Here is a 20,609-nt window from a genome sequence, read left to right on the forward strand (position 1 = left end):
TAACAGCTCCCATGCCATAGGACTCTTCTTGAAAATGAACCTTTTTATTTTATTTTTCAGAAACTGAGTTTACATGCTTTGGCATTCCTTATCCTTCATTCCCTCAAAAGTTCACTGATTCTTACATCCAGCGATTTCCCTTTCAGTTCTGGAAATGAGTGAACAAAATAAATCATTTTTTTGGAGCAGAAATAAGAAAGTGACAAAGAAGAAAGGGGGGGGGCTTGTTCTCACTCAGTCGACTGGAATTGTGTAAATAGCCTCAACTCCACGTTTATTGGCTGGCAGAGCCAAATGAAAATTTTCTTGTATGTGGCAGATAGCTCAGGTGGAAGCGGGGGGGGGGGGTTGCATTCTTTGTTCCTACTTTTGAAACGGGGAGGGGGGAACCAAAATGTGCAGGCCTACCACATTTTCTGCCGCACCTGGAATCTTTCCATTCAACAGTAATTAGTGAGATACGGTATCTTGATAGCCCTTCAGGTGTTTGATTCTCACTCTTTTTATTCCCACACCAGCTGCTTTCAGTAATGAGAAGAGTTCTAGTCAGCTCTTCGCTCTTTTCCCCCCTCTTTTTTTTTCCTCCTCCTTTCATTTCAAATGCTAGCAAATTCTCCATTGAGTGGCATTACAGCACATTTTTTATACACCTAGGCCAAGCCAAAATTAGCACTGTGGGGAGGAAGAGGGAAGAGGAGGAAGCAATATTATGCATCTGATTAATGCATGCAAATTCACAAATTTTGGAATTTATGGGGGAATTTGCTAAGCTGTAAATTTCCAAAGTGGTGTCCAAGTTTCATCTGGTCAGCCACCATATAAGGAAATTTGCACAGTGCTTTGGTTTCTCAAGTACAAACGCCAAATTTGGCAGTACTGCCTGCAGCGAGGAACAGACCGAACATGATGGCTTTGATAAATCTTATTTTGTAAGCAGCAGTACATCAATTACTATTTACAGTTCAGAACTGAAAGCTCTGTGAGCTGCTCAGGTGCACAAGTTTTTTTTGGGGGGGTTGTTTTGTTTTCCCCTCACTGAGATTATTGGAGGGTTTATGACTTCCCATTAACATTTAGCATGAGTTAGTTCAAAGGTGACAGAATCTGTACTGTATATTTGATAAGAGACAGAATAGACTTCTCAAAAAGGAAGTCCTGGGTGACTGGTTTGTTCACTGATGCTGTAAAAAAAGGAGGCCATAACTTAGAACCAGCTCTGGCTTGGCATTAAGAGGAGAAATATAATTGCTCCTCTTTTCAGATTGCATGTTGTGTCTCTTGATCTATCACTCCTTCACTTGCCACCAAGCAGGAAACAAACATCCGTCTGGCAGTTTCTGCTTTTATCACAGAAAGTGCAACCACAATACAGCTCCATTTTGTACATGTCCCATGGGCAACACTTAAGTTAGACACAAGCTGCTTCAGTTAAAGTAAGTCATCAGTATCATAATAAATCTAGGTCGTCTTTTCTGTAACATCTAGATGAGGAAGGGCTACGCAATCCCTGGATTTAGTGGTGGGCTGCATGAGGGACAATACAACTGACTCTGAATCCTGGGAAGATGTAGGCATTGTGAGTGAATGGTTCCTTACTCCAGATAATTGGTTAATTGCTTACTTTGGATGGACTTTACTTCCTCTGAAGGAGCAGGTTCATAATCTAGGAGTGCCCCTGGGTCCATCTCTATCACTAGGGGTCCAGGAAACCTCAGTACAGTCATACCTCGGGTTAAGAACTTAATTCGTTCTGGAGGTCCGTTCTTAACCTGAATCTGTTCTTAACCTGTGGTACCACTTTAGCTGATCGGGCCTCCTGCTGCCGCCGTGCCACCGCCGCTGTTCTGTTCTGAGGTAAAGTTCTTAACCCGAGGTACTACTTTCTGGATTAGCGGAGTCTGCAACCTGAAGCATCTGTAACCAGAGGTAGCACTGTACAGTCATACCTTGGAAGTCGAACTCCTTGCAAGACGAACGTTTTGGCTCCCAAATGCCACAAACCCAAAAGTGATTGTTTCAGTTTGCAAACGTTCTTTGGAACCCGAATGTCCATCACGGCTTCCACGGCTTTCGATTGGCTGTAGGAGCTTCCTGCAGCCAATCAGAAACCGTGCCTTGGTTCCTGAATGTTTTGGAAGTTGGACGACTTCCAGAATGGATTCCGTTTGACTTCCAAGGTACAACTGTAGCTAGAATTGCCTATGACTGGTTTCATCTGGTAAAACATCTTTGGGTGTTTCTGGACCAGGATAGCCTTACCACTAGATTATTGCAATGTGTTATATGGGGCACTGCTCTTGAGCTTGACCCAAAAATATGCAGCAAGTGCAAAATGCAGTGGCTCAACTGCTCTCTAGGGTTCAAATTCACTCACCGGGCCCAACTAAGTCCTGAAAGGTGGGGTGGGATTTGGATCCTCGCCAATGGAATCTATTTCAATTGCATCATAGCTGTGATTCAGAAACAACTCAGCATGAAAAAGCGGAGCCCCATTATAAATAAGTAGGAATAGATGATTTGTGGAACGTGCCCAAAGATTGTAGAAAACTGGCTTGAATCACACCCCATATTTTGCTTATTGTCGTGTGTTTTTCTTTGCTTGGGAACAGCAAGAAAAATTGTAATAATTAGGGCTAAGTGAGGACACAGCCCCAAGAGAAAATGTCAATTACCAAGTAATTACAATCATCCACACTCAATATACTCAAATAAATAGTCATTGGTTCCTGTGCTTACTTGCCATGTTTGTCACTGGTAGCATGTGAGCTTTCAGGTTTGTGAATTTCTAATTGTTTAGACTGAATTTTATGTGAATGGCTTTGGAGAGAATTGACACACGGTGCCTTTTGGAACTTGATCACTAGGAGGCCAAGCCATGGAGTTTAACATATGAGTCTTTCATCATAGGAAATTAAGTCATAAAACTTGCTCTTAATAATGCTGCTAGCACTATGGCGGGCCATGTGGAAAGGGGCATGACCCAACCAACCAAGGTATTGAACTCTGGCAAGCAAATGGGCGGTCCTTGGGGACGGGCAGTTTGAGAGCAGATATTTACCTGAGCATTAAACTGTTCAGCCTGAGAAGGTGTTGAGGTAGAATCAAAAGCTGTATAGCAGGAGTTGAAACCATACTAATTCCTTGAATCAGTACTACTGAGTTGAATGCTGCAATATGTCCCACTAGCCATCTGGAGAATTGGCACTGCGGTGCAGCAAAGTGCAAGCCAGGAGCTCCCTGTTCTAGCAAGTTACTATGGTAGCATAATTGTAAGGCATTTAAGGCCTTCTGCCATTTGATAACAACCTGTTCAAACCCCCTAATTTGAAGGTCCATGGAGAAATTCTTGCTCAATATTGGTTTGACTTCTGGAAGTAATGTCCTTTCCTGGATGCCAGTCTGTGACAGACATGTGGTTATATTCCACCAGGCTGGGGGTGAAGCCAAAAAGGCCTTGGCCCTGGTTGAGGTCCCTTTCAACTATACAGTGGTACCTCTTGTTATGAACTTAATACGTTCCGGAGGTCCGGTCTTAACCTGAAACCGTTCTTAACCTGAGGTACTACTTTAGCTAATGGGGCCTCCTGCTGCCGCCACACAATTTCTGTTCTCATCCTGAGGTAAAGTTATTAACCGGAGGTACTACTTCTGGGTTAGCGGAGTCTTTAACCCAAAGTGTTTGTAACCTGAGGTTATTGCAACTCAAGGTACCACTGTACAATCCTGTGACTCTGGGAAAATCAGGAAACCTCACAGCCACAAGGAGACTTCAAAGCACATTCAACTAAATTCACTTACAGTGCAATCCAAACCCAAGATCTGCCAGGTTTTGAGAGTCTGGATTCAGCTGATCTTGGTCTTTTAGAGCCAGGAGAGTCAGTGTGGTGTAGTGGTTAAGAGCAGTAGACTCGTAATCTGGTGAACCGGGTTCGCGTCTCTGCTCCTCCACATGAAGCTGCTGGGTGACCTTGGGCTAGTCACACTTCTTGGAAGTCTCTCAGCCCCACTCACTTCACAGAGTGTTTGTTGTGGGGAAGGAAGGGAAAGGAGATTGTTAGCTGCTTTGAGACTCCTTCAGGTAGTGATAAAGCGGGATATCAAATCCAAACTCTTCTTCTTTTAAGTTGTTATTTTTATAATATCCTCTGAAGGTCCCTACAGAGGCCCAAGTCCCATCTGAATCCTTATCAACAACTCCAGCACTGGGAATGTTGAGGAAAAGGAAAGCATTTAAAAAAATCAATTTGGGGAGTTTCAGGATAGCCAAAAGGAAAATGGGAGGTATGTTGTTCAGCATTTTCAGAACTAAACAAATTAAGTACCTCCACCCCCTTTAAGGGGGAATCCTGCCAATGTAAAAGGGTATAGCAATTGATTGACCTCATTTGTGTACTCCAGCTCCACAGTTAGCTAAGCCCTCACCCAATGGGAAGAAGCAATTTATTTGAAGCAGGCCTGAACAACTTTGTGACCTGCCAAGCCAAACCCAGCCCACTAACCTTGGGTTGTGATCTGCTCCAGGGCATCAACAAATCTCCTCATTTTACTGCCTGTCAAAGAAAGATGGTGAAATATGGAGTGAAACTTGTTAAACACCTGCCAGGCCGTAATGCATGTCTGATGGGTTGCATCCAGTTTGGTAGGTCACAAGTTTGGAACAATCAGGACACTGACACCATCGCTCAAGCGCCCCTGTGATTTGTAGGTCTGCTGGAGGTGAGCAAGCTGGTGTTTAAATTCTTCAACTTCTAAGCATCCACAGATAATTTCAGAAATGCTTTTGTGCCCGTTAACTATTTGTGCAGTCTGTTAAGGACTTCATAAATGTGCAATGCTGTGCCAGATCTTAATGCATGAACCAGAAAACAAATGGGAAGGTGACAGTATCTCATGCTCTCCATCTTTCCCCAGTGTGATACAGTCAGCAGCGCCCAGAGGGGAGGTCAACAGCTTTCTTCCTGCGAAATACACAAGAGGTTCTGCTTTGACAGTTCAAAGGAAGGGTGTCCCTAGTGAGCATGTGTTTTGCCTTGACTGACAGAATTGCTACACAGACTTACTGACAGAACAGCTGCTAACATGCTTGTCCAGGTTTGGGGGGGGAGGGGAGAGAATCTACATAGCTGATGGGATTGATGGCCAGAATCCAAAAAAAGTCACACGGGTTTTGCAGGCCCTGTGCAGCTTTGCATTTCTCAAACACCAGCCCAGCCATGCCACATAACAAAGCCGTTTTTAAAACTGAAGGGAGTTACTGCAGCCATTTCATTTATTCATAGAATCGTAGAATTGTAGAGTTGGAAGGGACCCCAAGGGTCATCTAGTCCAACCCCCTTCAATGCAGGAATCTTAGCTAAAGCATCCATGGCAAATGGCCACCCAACCTCTGCTTAAAAACCTCTGAGGAAGGAGAGCCCACCACCTGCCAGGGAGAAAATTCCACTGTTGAACAGCTCTTACTGCCAGAAAGTTCTAGATTCAGGTAGGTAGCCATGTTGGTCTGATGCAGTCAAAAAATAAAAATAAAAAAAATTGTCCAGTAGCACCTTAGAGACCAACTAAGTTTGTGCTGGGTATAAGCTTTCATGTGCATGCACACTTCTTCAGATACACTGAAACAGAAGTCACAAGACCCTTATATATAGTGGGAGGGTGGGGTGGGGTTTTTCTCAGAAGCGCAGTAGGAGATGGGTGATTGATTCAATGGGTCTGGTAAACCTGTTGATGACTGTTAACAACTGCAATTAGTCCTACAGGAAAAAGCAAGGGATAGTATGCAGAAGTGTGCATGCACACGAAAGCTTATACCCAGAACAAACTTAGTTGGTCTCTAAGGTGCTACTAAACAATTTTTTTGGTCTCTAAGGTGCTACTAAACAATTTATTTATTAAGTTCTTCCTGATGTTTAGTTGGAATCTCCTTTCTTGTAACTTGAGGCCATTGGTTCAAGTCCTACTCTCCAGAGCAGGAGAAAACAAGCTTGCTCCCTCTCCCGTGTGACATCCCTTGAGATAGTTGAAGATGGCTATTCTAGCTCCTCTCAATCTCCCCTTATCCAGGCTAAACATGCCCAGCTCTTTCAGCTGCTCCTCATAAGGATTTCAGGGAGAGAATGTGTCTGGGTAGGCTAGGAGAGACCCTGGTCTGAAATGCTGAATAGTCATTGCCAATCAATGTGGACAATATTACTGGACCCCTGATCTAGCTCACTATAAGGCAGTTTCCTATGTTCTTATATACTGCTTCATTTTCTTTTCCCCCAACCAACCAAAATCAACCATGCATGGGTATGTGGCACTGTTTCACATATATATCTTCTAGGAGTCGCTGCTTCCCTGTAATAGTCTTGCTAAATGTTCATAAGCAGAATGACTTTCGTAAGTGCTAAAATGCCTGCCTTAGCATTAGAGGTGATTTATTGCTTTTAATTTGCTTCAACTTCAAATGCCCTAAACTAAAATTGCCCTCCGTGGTAGAACTTAGCCTTTATTTTTAACGGTTTGGCAAATCATAGCATCTATAAACGTTAATGTACACCCTTCCTACTAGCCTGTAACACAGGCAAACTAACAGAGCATACCTCTTAATGTACACATATTTCCCTGCAGATCTATTAAAGGGGAGGAAAAAGCTTTCCTGAAAATAAGTAATTCAGAATTGCAAATACACACACGCACACTATAACAGGATAGGGTAGGGTTTGGCCAAATCTTAGGGTGCTGAATAAAGGACAGAAGGGGACACAGACTGACAAAAAATGTACCGGTATATATGCAAATGTATAAATAATTATTAAAATATGAATAGAAATACAACACATTTCACCTGTACGCCTACTCAGACTGCTATCCAGGTGTTAAATGTTGTTGGGAAACTTAATGGCCCTGATCCCCCTTCCTGTAACTCTTTATTTCTAATTTTGACTTGGACTGGACATCTTCACATAGAGGACTGCCCTTTATAAAGTAGGACACATGGAGAGCCTCGCTTTTCACAGTGAGACACAAGCACATTAATATTCCAGACCTATGTTGGTTGCAAATTCAACAGAGCCTGGAAGGTACAGCAAGTTTACATGGGTGGTCCCGAATTCAAAATGTTTGTGTTCTATTACCATAGGGATGCACAAAAAGCATCCAGGTTAGCAGTAAAGTATTTCATTGAAGGTATTCAGGCATAGGGATCATTAATGAAACACATAGGGACCAACCCCAATGTGTACTTAATAATATAAGGACTGCATTGCTGGATCAAACCAAAGGTCCACCTACTCCAGCATCCATCCTGTTTTCCACAGTAGCTAACAGATAAGCAAAAGCAGAACATGAAGGCAATGGTGTTGGGTACCAGTGATACTGCCTCTGAACCAGGAGGATGAAAATAACCAGCACGAGCAATAGCCATTGGCAGACAACTAGCACAAAGGACAATTTTGGATGTCCACATTTTCTTTGGACATTCATATTTTAAATATTATTTATAATTACTCTCAGGTATCTAAAAAAATAATAATATTCAGCTTCTATATATTTATTTGGTCTTTCCCCTGTTCAACAGGAGGTTAGCTTAGGAGCTCATCCGTGTCATCTCCCATTCATGGTGCTATACAAACAGTCATGCAGACAAATAACAACTCAATTTAAACTCAGTCTTTCCAGGGCTATTGGGTTATGGTAGCTATTACTTAATAATAATTAATTAAGTGAGAGCTGGACTATAAAGAAGGCTGATCACCGAAGAATTGATGCTTTTGAATTATGGTACTGGAGGAGACTCTTGAGAGTCCCATGGACTGCAAGAAGATCAAACGTCTCTATTCTTAAGGAAATCAGCCCTGAGTGCTCACTGGAAGGACAGATCCTGAAGTTGAGGCTCCAATACTTTGGCCACCTCATGAGAAGAGAAGACTCCCTGGAAAAGACCCTGATGTTGGGAAAGATGGAGAGCACAAGGAGAAGGGGATGACAGAGGACGAGATGGTTGGATGGTGTTCTGAAAGCTACAAGCATGAGTTTGACCAAACTGCAGGAGGCAGTGGAAGACAGAAGTGCCTGGCGTACTCTGGTCCATGGGGTCACGAAGAGTCGGACATGACTAAACGAATAAACAACAACAAAGCTATTACTTAGTATATCTTAGCTTAATATGCCAAATTACACACATGCCTTTTGCCCATTCACTCATGCCCTTCTCCCTTCACAGTGTACCTGAAATGCAGAAGTTTGCAATTAACCATAGTTTCCTATGTCATCTGCACCAGGAAACCTCAAAGGTAAAGGATCCCTGGACGGTTAAGTCTAGTCAAAGGTGACTATGGGGTTGCGGCACTCATCTCGCTTTCAGGCCAAGGGAGCCAGTGTTTGTCTGCATGCAGCTTTCCGGGTCATGTGGCCAGCATGACTAAACCGCTTCTGGCGCAACAGGACACCGTGATGGAAACCAGAGTGCACGGAAATGCTGTTTACCTTCCCACCACAGCGATACCTACAGTATTTATTTACTTGCACTTTGACATGCTTTCAAACAGCTAGGATGGAAGGAGCTGGGACAGAGCAACGGGAGCTCATTCTGTTGCAGGAATTCAAACCGCCGACCTTCAACCAGCAAGCCCTAGGCTCAATGGTTTAGACCACAGCACCACCCGTGTCTGAGGAAACCAAAGCCCACTTCAGTCCATGATTTGAAAGCTTTATGGTTCTGAACCTGGTCACCTTAGTTTCCTAGTTCACATGGAATTGGAGACTTTCACGTTTCATTCAGGTGCATCACAAATGAAGAGAGACCTGACAGTGTGCATGGGCCAAAGTTCTGTGCATATCTCTGCTTTTTATTTTTATTTTATTAATAGTTTATTTCAGTGTTCTGCCCCCAGCCATAAATCTGCCATCTTCCACATCCTAACTTCTCCTTTCCTGCCAACAACAACCAGCCCCTCCTATTCGTAAGTGCCTCAGATTGTTCCTTTCTCAACTTTTTACCTGCAGCCAATATTTCCCCAAACCTCCCACTCTGATCCATTTGCTTTTTAAAAACTGTATTCTCAGGCCTCCTACTGGTTTGTGGTTTTTCCAGTTAATTTATTCAAATGGTGTTAATTAGTGCAGCAACGAAGAACAAACAAAATAGTCATTGCTAGTACACATTTCCCGTATTCCGACTCCTGCTGTTTCCCACACTGATGTTCAGTATAAAAATAATGCATATGTATACAGAGGAGCTGAAAGGATTCTCAATATCTCTGCAAAGCCAAACAATGAAATATTGAACAGCAGTCAAAATGAGAGTATATATCTTATGGCATTATATTGTAAAGTTTTTACAAAGAGGGTTTAGGATCTTCTCCTTATATTTTATGTACTTGCACCAGTCAGTTTGTGGGGGACAGTAGCCATCTCTCTTAACAACACAGAAATGGGATGGGGTGGGGCACCCAACTGCGATTGAGATGGTCAGCAGGAGAAACAAGGAGAGACAAAGGATTCTGCAGTGCTAGGAATTTCACATTAAATGCTTTTATTAAATCCTACATTCCATCTCCAGCTGTTTCCCACACTGACTTATAATTGTAAAAATAACTGATACTCATAAAGGAAACATGCAAGCAGTCTTTTTATGTGTTCATAGATCCCAACAATACAGTTTCCCTCAATGAGCAGGACTGTACACTGTACCCCGCCTTCATGCTGAGAATAAAAGTAGAGAAATCAATCCAATTCTTCTTCTTTTCTTTTTCTCTTTTCTTTTTCTTTAAAATAAAAATAAAAATAGGAAGTTGCTGTTATGTTGGCCTGGAAAATGGGACAGATGAAACCACACCCCTATGCCCCCAAACCTAGAGTTGGAGCTTGTGGAGGGGCAGTCATAAATTTGAGTGCTCTGCCCTAAGTAGGATCTCACCTGAAGCTACAATTATTAATGGACCGGGTAAACCTTTCCTCCTTCACAGGGTCTCCTTAGATTCAAAACTAGCAGAAAGCTAGTCAGGATCTTCTGTGTCCATGCAGTTTAAATTGCCACAGCCCATCCATGGACACATCTCCTATATCTTCAGAATCCCTCCTACGCAATACTTTTGAGTGGAGGAAATTCATTCATTCATCTATGAGTCATCAATAAGTGATCAAGGATTGAGGTGGTGCACTTGATAGATGAACTGTGCTGGAGAAGGTCTCTGTGCCTCTATTGAATCCTTTTCCCTCAAGAATGAAATTCCCCTAAACTGACTCAACAAAATGTTTCTTAACCTGCTGTTAAGAGACTTCCGGTGATGAAGATTCCATCATGTACTCTTGGTTCCCATCATGTATGCTTAAGAAGAAAGCTGTTTCTAGCATCTACCCTAAACAACACTGAGGTTTTTAATTACCAAGCGGTATATAAATTTCATGAAACAAACAGGCAAGCCAACTTTTTGAGTTGCAAGTAGAACTGATAGGGTTTTTTAATAATAAAAATTCATCTTGATGCCAACAGTCACAAAGAACCAGTGATCCCTATATTCCTTAAAACAAATTCATTCACTTGAAAATAGTTATCTAATCCCACTCTTCTTCAGGCTAAAGCCACCAAGGATGAAGGGAGCTGGTAATCGAACAAAAGAGGTGAATGATCCCCATCTCTGCCCCAAGGCATGGGATAAACCACAATCCCATAAACGACTAAGTAGAATCAGACTTCGTTGAGTCTGACTTCCACAAGCACAATGCATCTTCCCCTGACCCCAATACACCCCTGCATTTGGGGAAAATCCAGAGCAGATTTGGGGGGGCACAGGGAGAAAAGAGACAGACATTCCAGTGTCCTCACAGTTCTGTGCATGCAATGATTTAGTTAGTTATAGCCCTCAAAAAAAACCTTTTACAGAGTAACCCTAACTACATCTATTCAGAGATAAGTCCTACTGAATTCAGAGGGGACTTACTCCTGCGTAAGCAGGGTTAGGATTACAGCCCCAATTATCTATTTTCTTGGTTGCAAGCCTGTGCTCATTACTGTTAGGAACCAGGGTAAGCATTAATTCCCTGCTTTTAACCCAAACTAGCTACAGTAAAGAACTCCTTCCTGTCATCTTTTATCATCGACTTCACACTACTTAGGAGAGTTCTTTTGTTGGCGGTGGTGTAATGTACTGTAGATATCTGCAGTCAAGCTTTTCACACTTTTGCAACTAAAATGAGCGCTCCAGGGGGTGGGGTGTGCTCGTCTTCCTCTGAACCTGTTTACTTTCGGCTTCATATATTAGATGGATGAGATAGGAAATGAATTCCCTGCACGGAAGGAATATCAGTACGAAAGCGCTACCCTCTCAGGCTGCGTTCCAAAAGTAATGATCAGAGTGGCTGAAAGCTCCTTTCATCAGAAGCCCCAAATCACAGGGCCTGATAGGTTTTCAGTGGTAACTTAATTCCTAATGAAGTGAAGTTTAGCTTGGTGAGTTTTTGACACAGCTGGACACCGGTAGCAATTCTTTGGCTTCCAAAGCTTTAGCTGAAGAAAGGAAGGGGGGCTTAAATGAGTCTCAGCAGTCTGTTCTTCTCAGACAGTGCTGAAATCTCACAGGGTCACATAACAAAGAGGAGGCTTCATTCGCGTTCCCAGGCTACATCAGAGTGCCACCACACAACCTGCCACACATTATTAGCCTCGTCTTAGAAGATGCCCAGGAGGAAACTCAAACAGCTGGACAAGTCAAGGTTGAGGCATGTTCCCGCAGTTATGAGAGGCAGTTTACACTATAATGGGATATAATTGCCCTTCAAAGATGGCTCACTGCAACCAAAGTTACCCTTTGGGCAAAGGGGGATGGCCAGTCCACCAAGTTTCAGGCAGAAGCGAGTCCTACGCCTTTCCTGGCCAGCCCAGGACAAAGTTTCCCCGATGAAATGGGCAGCGTTGTCGAGACAGTTCCTCAAAAGCTTTGTCTTCAGTTGACACAACTGGAGCTCATTGGGTCAGAAGTACTCACTCACTTAGCTTTCATTTTCTCTCTCTCTCAGCCCCATTTATAACCCTCTTTCTCTCCTTATGCTAGACTATTCTATCCCATGTACTTGCAAAAATTGGCTGATGACCTCATGATACCCTTGCTACCTGCTACCCACACAACATGATACCTGCATAAAATGTATTTGTAAGCATTTGCCAATGCCGTGATCCCATTGTGGTGGCCCTAAAGTCAACTGGATATTTTTAAGTGACAAATATTGATTGAATCGCGTGCTAGATTTCCTTGTGATCTTTTATATTAATAACCCGTGTATAATAATAATAATGCACATATGCAGCATACTCTCCAAAATTCCTCAGATGAATATAGGGACATTTCTCACTCCCCTCCAAATAACCCTCCTTGACCCCCCATTTTTATCCCCTGCCCCACAGAGCTTTTCCTGTCTGAAGAAGGATGAGTGGTATCACCCCTACACCAGCAGGACACAGGCCCTCCATCATCTTGAGAAAATCCCTAAATCCCAATTTTATTTAATTTTATTCTTTGGTAGATTTGCAAAAAGGAAAACACACACCAACAAATAAATTTTAGAAAGGGGCAAAATTAGATGTGGACACACAAAGCATTTTAAAAAATAAATAAATCCAGACTTCTTGTGCTCTGCTATCCCTTTCTTACTGCCTAGGGTGGCCCTGCCCTCTGACTGCCCCTCAGAGCCAGAACATCATGCAAGGCTGCGTCTTGGTGGCAACAACTTCTCCTCTTCCTCACCTGCTCTCCACCAGCTACTACAGACTGCCCAAGGGAGGAAGTTATAAACCAAAAAATACATAAAAATTCCCCTGCATTGCAAAACAGAACAATCTGAACAACATCAAACAACACGTAGGCTAATAATATATTGACAAAATTTATGTAACACTATCAAACTGTTTCAAAATTCATAAACAGAAGACATGTAATATGTGCAGGGAGTCACAAACTAATAAGAGTCAAGTAACTAGCACCAAGACCCACGCCGAGGGCCTTCTGGCGGTTCCCTCATTGCGAGAAGTGAGGTTACAGGGAACCAGACAGAGGGCCTTCTTGGTAGTGGTGCCCGCCCTCCCATCAGATGTCAAGGAAATAAGCAGCTATCCTATTTTTAAAAGACATCTGAAGGCAGCCCTGTTTAGGGAAGTTTTCAATATTTAATGCTGTGTTGTTTTTAACACTCGATTGGGAGCCACCCAGAGTGGCTGGGAAAACTCAGCCAGATGGGCGGGGTATAAATAATAAATTATTATTATTATTATTATTATTATTATTATTATTATTATTATTATTATTCCATAAGCAGAATGATTAGAATGGTATGTCACTATAAAGAACCATTGAAATTGAGGCTGAATGCCTTTCCATAGTAAATATCATATCCAAAATGTTGTCGAGAATGAGCTGGAGCACAGTGGAGCTATAGGAACAGCCAAGGGCAGAGGAAGGGGGGTGCATGGGTGCAGGTCGCCCTGGGTGTCACCACTGAGGGGGGTGACAAAATGCCAGGCAGCACTCACTGTGGGGTCTGCAGTGCACCTGAGCCACACGTCTCTCCAGGGAGAGACGCGGTGACTTAGGCGTGTGCCGGCTCCGCGCTGCCCAAATGATCCGCCCACTGCCCACCCCCTGGCTGTAGGACGGCTGAGTAGAAGGAAGCAGGCAGACTCTGGAGGCTCCACGGTGCGCCCCGCCCCTGGCACCTGAGCTGCTTCCTCCGCTGCTGAGAACAGCAACACAAAAGTAAGATGGTAGGTGCTCCAGACGTTACAAAAGGGTGTTCCGAGCACAGCAGCAGAGAGAACAGTTCTTCCGGAATAATGAACTGTTTCAATGCTAATTCTTCATCAGCTGGAAAGAATATAAAATTCAATCCATTGCATTCAAATACAATACAAAGATTGAAACAATAGGCCTGCATATAAACAACCAATAATAAATACATACCAAATTAATTGTCCCCAAAGGTACATCAAATAGTCAAGGGAGGTGGTTGGCAGTGGCAGCCATACGCAGGCAACGGGATTTGCCCTCACAGCTGCCACTCAGGAGCACATCCTCCTCCCCAAGCTCGGAGGGGGAAATAGGGACATTCCTGGATCAAATCAGAAGCTGGGGTGGCTTATGTAATTCTGGGACTGTCCTTGGAAAATAGGGACACTTGGAGGGTACAGTGGTGCCTCGCAAGACGAAATTAATTCGTTCTGCGAGTTTTTTCGTCTAGTGAATTTTTCGTCTTGCGAAGCACGAAATCCCATAGGAATGCATTGAAATTCAATTAATGCGTTCCTATGGTCAAAAAAAGTCCAAACAAAGCCAAATTTGGTACAACAAGAGTTTATTAAGTGCTCTTTAAAGTCACACATACTGTAAAGAGCATTTCAAAAAGTGAAGGAACAATAAATTAAGTTTCTAAAAATGACAGAAAAACATTTAAAAATCAACAAAGTGTACAGTACATTTTCTAAGACTCTGGGGGACAACTCGAAGAAGGTTCCTCTTCCACTCTTTGCTTCTTGCTGAAGAACCCCCTCCCCAACTGTTCTCCCAGCCGCCCACCACACAGAAATTCAAATCCATATTTTTTTAAAAAAAACAGCAGAGTGGCCCAATGGTCACAGAAAATCATAAAAATGCAGGAAAAAACCACACAAGCTTCCAGATTCTTGCAAACCCCTCCTCAACTGTTCCCCCAGCCACCCACCACACAGAAATTCAAATCCAGAATTTTTTTTAAAAAACAGCAGAGTGGCCCAATGGTCACAGAAAATCATAAAAATGCAGGAAAACACACACAACACACACAAGCTTCCAGATTCTTGCAAACCCCTCCCCAACACCAAGTCCTTGAATTCCAAACACCCCAACCCAAAATCCAACCCCCCCCAAAAAAAGTTTTAAAAGTTTAAAAGAAGTTTTGGAAAAGCTTCAAAAATCACCAAAAACCTCAAAAAAGGCTACCACACCGCGTTCTATGAGTTGCTCCTCGAAGTCAAGTCGCAACTGTATTAACGGTGTTAAGAAAAAGGAAACAAACTTGCAAGACGTTTTCATTTTTCGTCTTGCGAAGCAAGCCCATAGGGAAATTCGTCTTGCGAAGCAGCTCAAAAAACGGAAAACCCTTTCGTCTAGCGAGTTTTCCATCTTGCGAGGCATTCGTCTTGCGGGGCACCACTGTATATGTGCAGTAATGCCTGCATGTGGAAGGGGCCAGTTAAGTCAGAAGTCAGAGAATTCTGCCCATGCAGGAGGCTGCATGGGAAGAGAAAGGAAGGATATGGCAAGGAAATAAATGACCCATCACATTTTTGTTATACTTTCTCATAATTATAATGTAATGCCTTCATGTTGAATGTGTTATTCATTGCTTTATATTTAATCATTGCAAGCTTCTGTTGAGTGCTGCATAGCAGACAGGCAGCCTTAAAAAAAAAAAAGGAGCAAAATCAGTGAATGAATCAGGAAATCCAGTATACAGGTCGTATCTGTCCTTTGCTGTGAACTCTTTTTAAAAATAAATCTTTTATTAGTTTTTCAACATATCATTTTCAACAATAATTAAACGTACTTTTACATCTTATACAGTTTTTTTTTTACTTCCATCAATCACATCTGAAAATTTTCCAATTTATTCACAATTTACATTTCTTATTTTAACTATTACTTTTAAATCTCATAACTAGTATCTCTCTTCTTTCTCTTCTTTGCAATATTTCATATATTTCTCCCTACAAAACTTCTTGTAGTCCTACTAGCGTAATTTGTTGATTACAGCTGCTCTTCAAATAATTCATATATTTCTTCCAATCTTCTGTAAATCTCTGGTCCCGCAGGTTTTGAATCCTTCCTGTCATTTTATCCAATTCTGCGTAGTCCATTAATTTTGTCTGCCATTCTTCTTTCTTCAGGCTGTGAACTCAGTAAGGTGCTTTAGGGAAGCCATTCTCTCTTGATTTCCAATGCTGGTCGGTGACAAGGGGGAAATAACACTGACCTAACTTATAGGGTTGTTATAAGGATTAATACAAAATAATACATGTGACATACTTTTGAATGTGTAGCATTGTTTTGCTTTGTATTATTTTATTGTGAAAAATCTCACAACAATCCTGACTTGTCAACAGCCTACACAAATAAAGTAAAAAAAGGGGGAAAGGGAGGAGTGTAAACTACTGTTAAACCTATCCCCTGCTTGGGACTTGACTACAACTCCCATCATTCCTGATCATTGGCCATCCTGGATGAGTCTGATGAGAGATGGAAGTCCCAATAAGATTTGGAGGTCTTTTCTGGTCCACATGTTCAGTTCAGACATCAGTTGTGGAGAAAATGGAAGAACCAATATTTAGGTACATCCCTGAACTTCAGGAAAACCAGGGCTTTTTTTTAGCAGGAACTCGACGGAATTCAGTTTCGGCACCTCTCAATGGGTGCCATTGCCATTAAAAGAGAACAAGGGAGTAAATGATTTATACTTGTTCTAAATAATGTTTATTAAACATTATGTTCGTTTTCTCCAGTATAATCCAATCTTTTACCCATATTAAACATTATGCCTAGAATAAAAATGTAAAGTATATGTATGCTTTGGAAAAGAGAAGAGATAAAAGAAATACAAAGAATGATACATTTGGAGAATGCAAAGATAAAGGTGGAAATAGAGATTCAAAGAAGTTGAATTGTGATGGAGGGAAGCTGCAGGTGCAGCGGCAGAGTATTATATGATAAATATGTAATATTTGCTTTCAATGTTTTTGGATTGTTTTCAATCTTTTTTGTATTTGTTGTTTTGTCTTTGTTTTTCTGTACTACTTACTTAAACTAAATAAATATATAAAATTGGGGGGGGGATAAATAAAAGAGAACAAAGGAAAACTAGGTGTATGTGCTTGGGAAAACAGATTCATAAGCTTTGTTGCAGTTGTTTTAACTGAAAATGAATGGGATTTGCCTTAACGTGAGACTCTCCTTAAACTAAGCTGACTCTCTTGTTTTCTTCTCTCTTCCCCTCTGTCTTGGCAGGCCTGTGACGGAGGATTAGACAACATCAGTGGAGTCATGCTTCACACAGCCATATCATGCTGGCAGCCATTTCTAGGTCTGGCTGTGTTGCTAATTTTCATGGGCTCCACCATAGGCTGCCCGGCCCGCTGTGAGTGCTCAGCACAGAACAAGTCTGTCAGCTGTCACCGGAGGCGCCTGATTGCCATCCCCGAGGGCATCCCCATTGAGACGAAAATCCTGGATCTTAGCAAGAACAGGCTGAAAAGTGTCAACCCGGAGGAGTTCACAGCTTTCCCTCTGCTGGAGGAGATAGATCTCAGCGACAACATCGTTGCCAACGTCGAGCCTGGAGCCTTTAACAATCTGTTTAACTTGCGCTCCTTGCGGCTGAAAGGGAACCGTCTGAAGCTGGTCCCTTTAGGGGTCTTCACCGGGCTGTCAAACTTAACAAAGCTAGATATCAGTGAGAACAAGATTGTCATTCTGCTGGACTACATGTTCCAGGATCTGCACAACCTCAAGTCCCTCGAGGTTGGGGATAACGATCTGGTTTATATCTCTCACAGGGCCTTCAGCGGACTGCTCAGTTTGGAGCAGCTAACTCTGGAAAAATGCAACCTAACTGCTGTACCAACAGAAGCCCTTTCTCACCTTCACAACCTCATCAGCCTACACTTGAGACATCTCAATATTAACCTTCTGCCTGCATATGCCTTCAAGAGATTGTTCCACCTGAAAAATCTAGAAATAGACTATTGGCCTATGCTGGACATGATCCCTATCAACAGCCTATATGGCTTGAACCTCACCTCCCTCTCCATCACCAATACTAACCTGTCCACTGTCCCTTATTCTGCCCTGAAGCACCTAGTTTACTTGACCCACCTGAATCTCTCCTACAACCCCATCAGCACAATTGAGTCGGACATGCTTGCCGATGTGGTGCGCCTTCAAGAGCTCCACATAGTTGGGGCCCAGTTGCGTACCATCGAACCCCACGCATTCCAAGGACTCCGGTTCCTCCGGGTTCTTAATGTGTCCCAAAACCTGTTGGAAACCATCGAAGAGAACGTGTTCCACTCCACCAAAGCCCTGGAAATCCTCTGCATAAGCAACAACCCACTGGCTTGCGACTGCCGCTTGCTTTGGATTTTACAAAGGCAGCCCACGCTGCAGTTTGGGGGCCAGCAGCCAATGTGCGCCGGCCCGGACAGCGTCAAAGAGAGGCCCTTCAAAGACTTCCACAGCACCGCCCTTTCTTTCTACTTCACCTGCAAGAAGCCCAGGATACGCGACAAGAAGCTGCAATACCTGGTGATCGAGGAAGGCCAAACGGTGCAGCTACAGTGCAGTGCAGATGGCGACCCTCAGCCCACCGTCGCCTGGCTGACGCCGCGACGGAGACTGGTCACTGCCAAATCGAATGGGAGAGCTACGGTGCTGGGAGATGGCACCCTGGAGATCCGGTTTGCCCAAGATCAAGACAGTGGGATCTATGTTTGTGTGGCCAGCAACGCTGCTGGGAACGACACACTGTCAGCCACCCTAACCGTCAAAGGGTTTGCCTCGGATCGTTTCCTTTATGCCAACAGGACTCCTATGTACATGACAGATTCCAATGACACCAGTTCCAATGGAACCAATATGAATACATTTTCCCTGGACCTTAAGACAATACTGGTGTCGACAGCCATGGGCTGCTTCACATTCCTCGGGGTGGTTTTATTTTGTTTCTTACTACTTTTTGTGTGGAGCCGAGGGAAAGGCAAGCATAAAACCAACATTGACCTCGAGTACGTCCCCCGTAAGAACAATGGCGCGGTTGTGGAAGGGGAGGTCCCGGGACCACGCAGGTTCAATATGAAAATGATTTGATGGTTGTGTGCTGCTAGAATTATTAATTCTTCCCCTGCCCCCCTCTCCTGTGGCATTCTGACCAATCCAACAAGCTTGGTATCTAGGAATTGCCATGCTAGAGGCTCTCGGCCGTCGCGGTGTCAAACGGTACATGGAAACCAGGAAGACTATCTGAGGTTGTACAGCAAAGCCTCTTGTTTTGAGGCTGCGTGTGTGTGTGTTAGGGCTTTTTTGCAGAGTTGGCATACAGTACTAATTGTTTGCATTGCAAATTTTTTGCCATTCTGAGGATCTCAGTAACAAACTGTCGGCTCATGTTCACGGACAAGTGTTCAAAACATTTTCTACCACTACAAAAATAAAAAAATAAAGGGAAAAAACCCTACAGTGTAGGATTTACATATTTAAAGAGAGAGAGAGACGTTTGTCTACAACATAACTCTGCAGTGAAATTTGTATCTATAGATCTCATTTGCTAAATCCTCGCATCATACATACCTTCTAGTTGATTCGACACCACAAGATTAATGTATTACTGTATTTTTTTTAATATACATATTTAACTGTGTACATTTTAAAGCAATACAAATGAGACGTTTTTGTTCCTTCCACAGTAACTGACCCAAGTGTGATGTCACTTGTTCCATAACTACAGCCAAATTCCCAAATCAGACCTCTGTAGTCACCAATGAAAGATGCTGTGGCTTGTGCCTAACGTTACATCAAAGACCAGAGAGAAACTGTCGAGGCAGGCAGAATTTACTGTGTCCCCCCTTGCTCTTCTCTTTATGGAAAGAAAGGCATGTGCCTACTTTTGATATAGAATGGAATATTTTTTTAAAGTATCTGTGAGATCACATTGGACCCATTTACTGTAAGAGTCCAAGGTCCAACTTCCTAGTCATGGTTGGCACCAACACTGGCAAATTAACTGGATGACCATTCTTTGCCCCACTCATCCCTCTGTTTTAATTTCTTTTCCATTGTTAAGATGTCAGTGTGCTGGGATAAAGAACCAGGTTAATGCATTCTGCCATATTTCCAGTGAAGTGCCATCAGAGTTTTATTAATGGATGAGAATGCCGCTCAACAAAAGCCCTTCCCCACTCAATAGCTTCCACAAGGCCAAATTACTGCCAAACTTCAAGCCACTGTCCATTTTGTATTTATAAGAAACACTGGGCTGGTCTATACAGTCCTTTGCTGCTGTTTTTTTTTTATTATTATTATTCTCACAGAAATGACCCCTGGCAGCCTGATCGTGTGAAGAACAAAACCCTAGAGGCACCATTTCAGACTCCAGGATGGTGTAAGAGCAAAGAGATTGCTTGCAAAAGATATGTCATACATTAAATATAAGAAAACCCAGTGTATTTTAAGAGCATTTCTTGTGTGTTTTTTAATACCTCACAATAATTTGTATGCCAGTTACACAACACAAGACGAAAAATGCACATGATGTGGAAAGGTGGTTGTGTTTTTAGCATACATTTTAATCGATTATATAAGCAGTAAGATGGCTCCAGTGAGATACAGGTGCTCCCGAGAATCATCGGATCTGAAAATGGCTGCCATCTATGAAGAAAAGCCCTGGTGGAAAAGTATAAATTGGGAACTGGTGGTAGGCAAAGTTATACTATGCAGGGAGTTCTGTGACCATAATGCTTTGAAAAAGAACTCCCCGCATCTTGAAGACTGCTGTGAAACAGACACACCTGTCACAGCTTCACGGCACTCTCTTCTCCCAATTGCATCACTGAGGTC

The 20,609-nt window shown here is 42.8% G+C and overlaps 1 protein-coding gene across 4 annotated transcripts in view; it reads left to right on the top strand.

The window, feature by feature from the left end:
• The window catches only part of LINGO2 (leucine rich repeat and Ig domain containing 2), a 550,263-nt gene extending 530,049 nt beyond the window's left edge, over window positions 1–20,214 (top strand). For all 4 annotated transcript variants that reach the window (XM_083482263.1, XM_083482260.1, XM_083482261.1 and 1 more), the window contains one exon: window positions 17,007–20,214. In XM_083482263.1, coding sequence (XP_083338389.1) covers window positions 17,043–18,863 — 1,821 coding nt within the window. In that variant the 5' untranslated portion in view covers window positions 17,007–17,042 and the 3' untranslated portion in view covers window positions 18,864–20,214. The remainder of the gene's footprint in view (window positions 1–17,006) is intronic.
• The last annotated feature ends 395 nt before the right edge of the window (window positions 20,215–20,609 follow it).

The sequence above is a fragment of the Podarcis liolepis genome (assembly GCF_965112155.1).
Source record: "Podarcis liolepis genome assembly, chromosome: 17".
NCBI classification, from domain to species: Eukaryota; Metazoa; Chordata; class Lepidosauria; order Squamata; family Lacertidae; genus Podarcis; species Podarcis liolepis.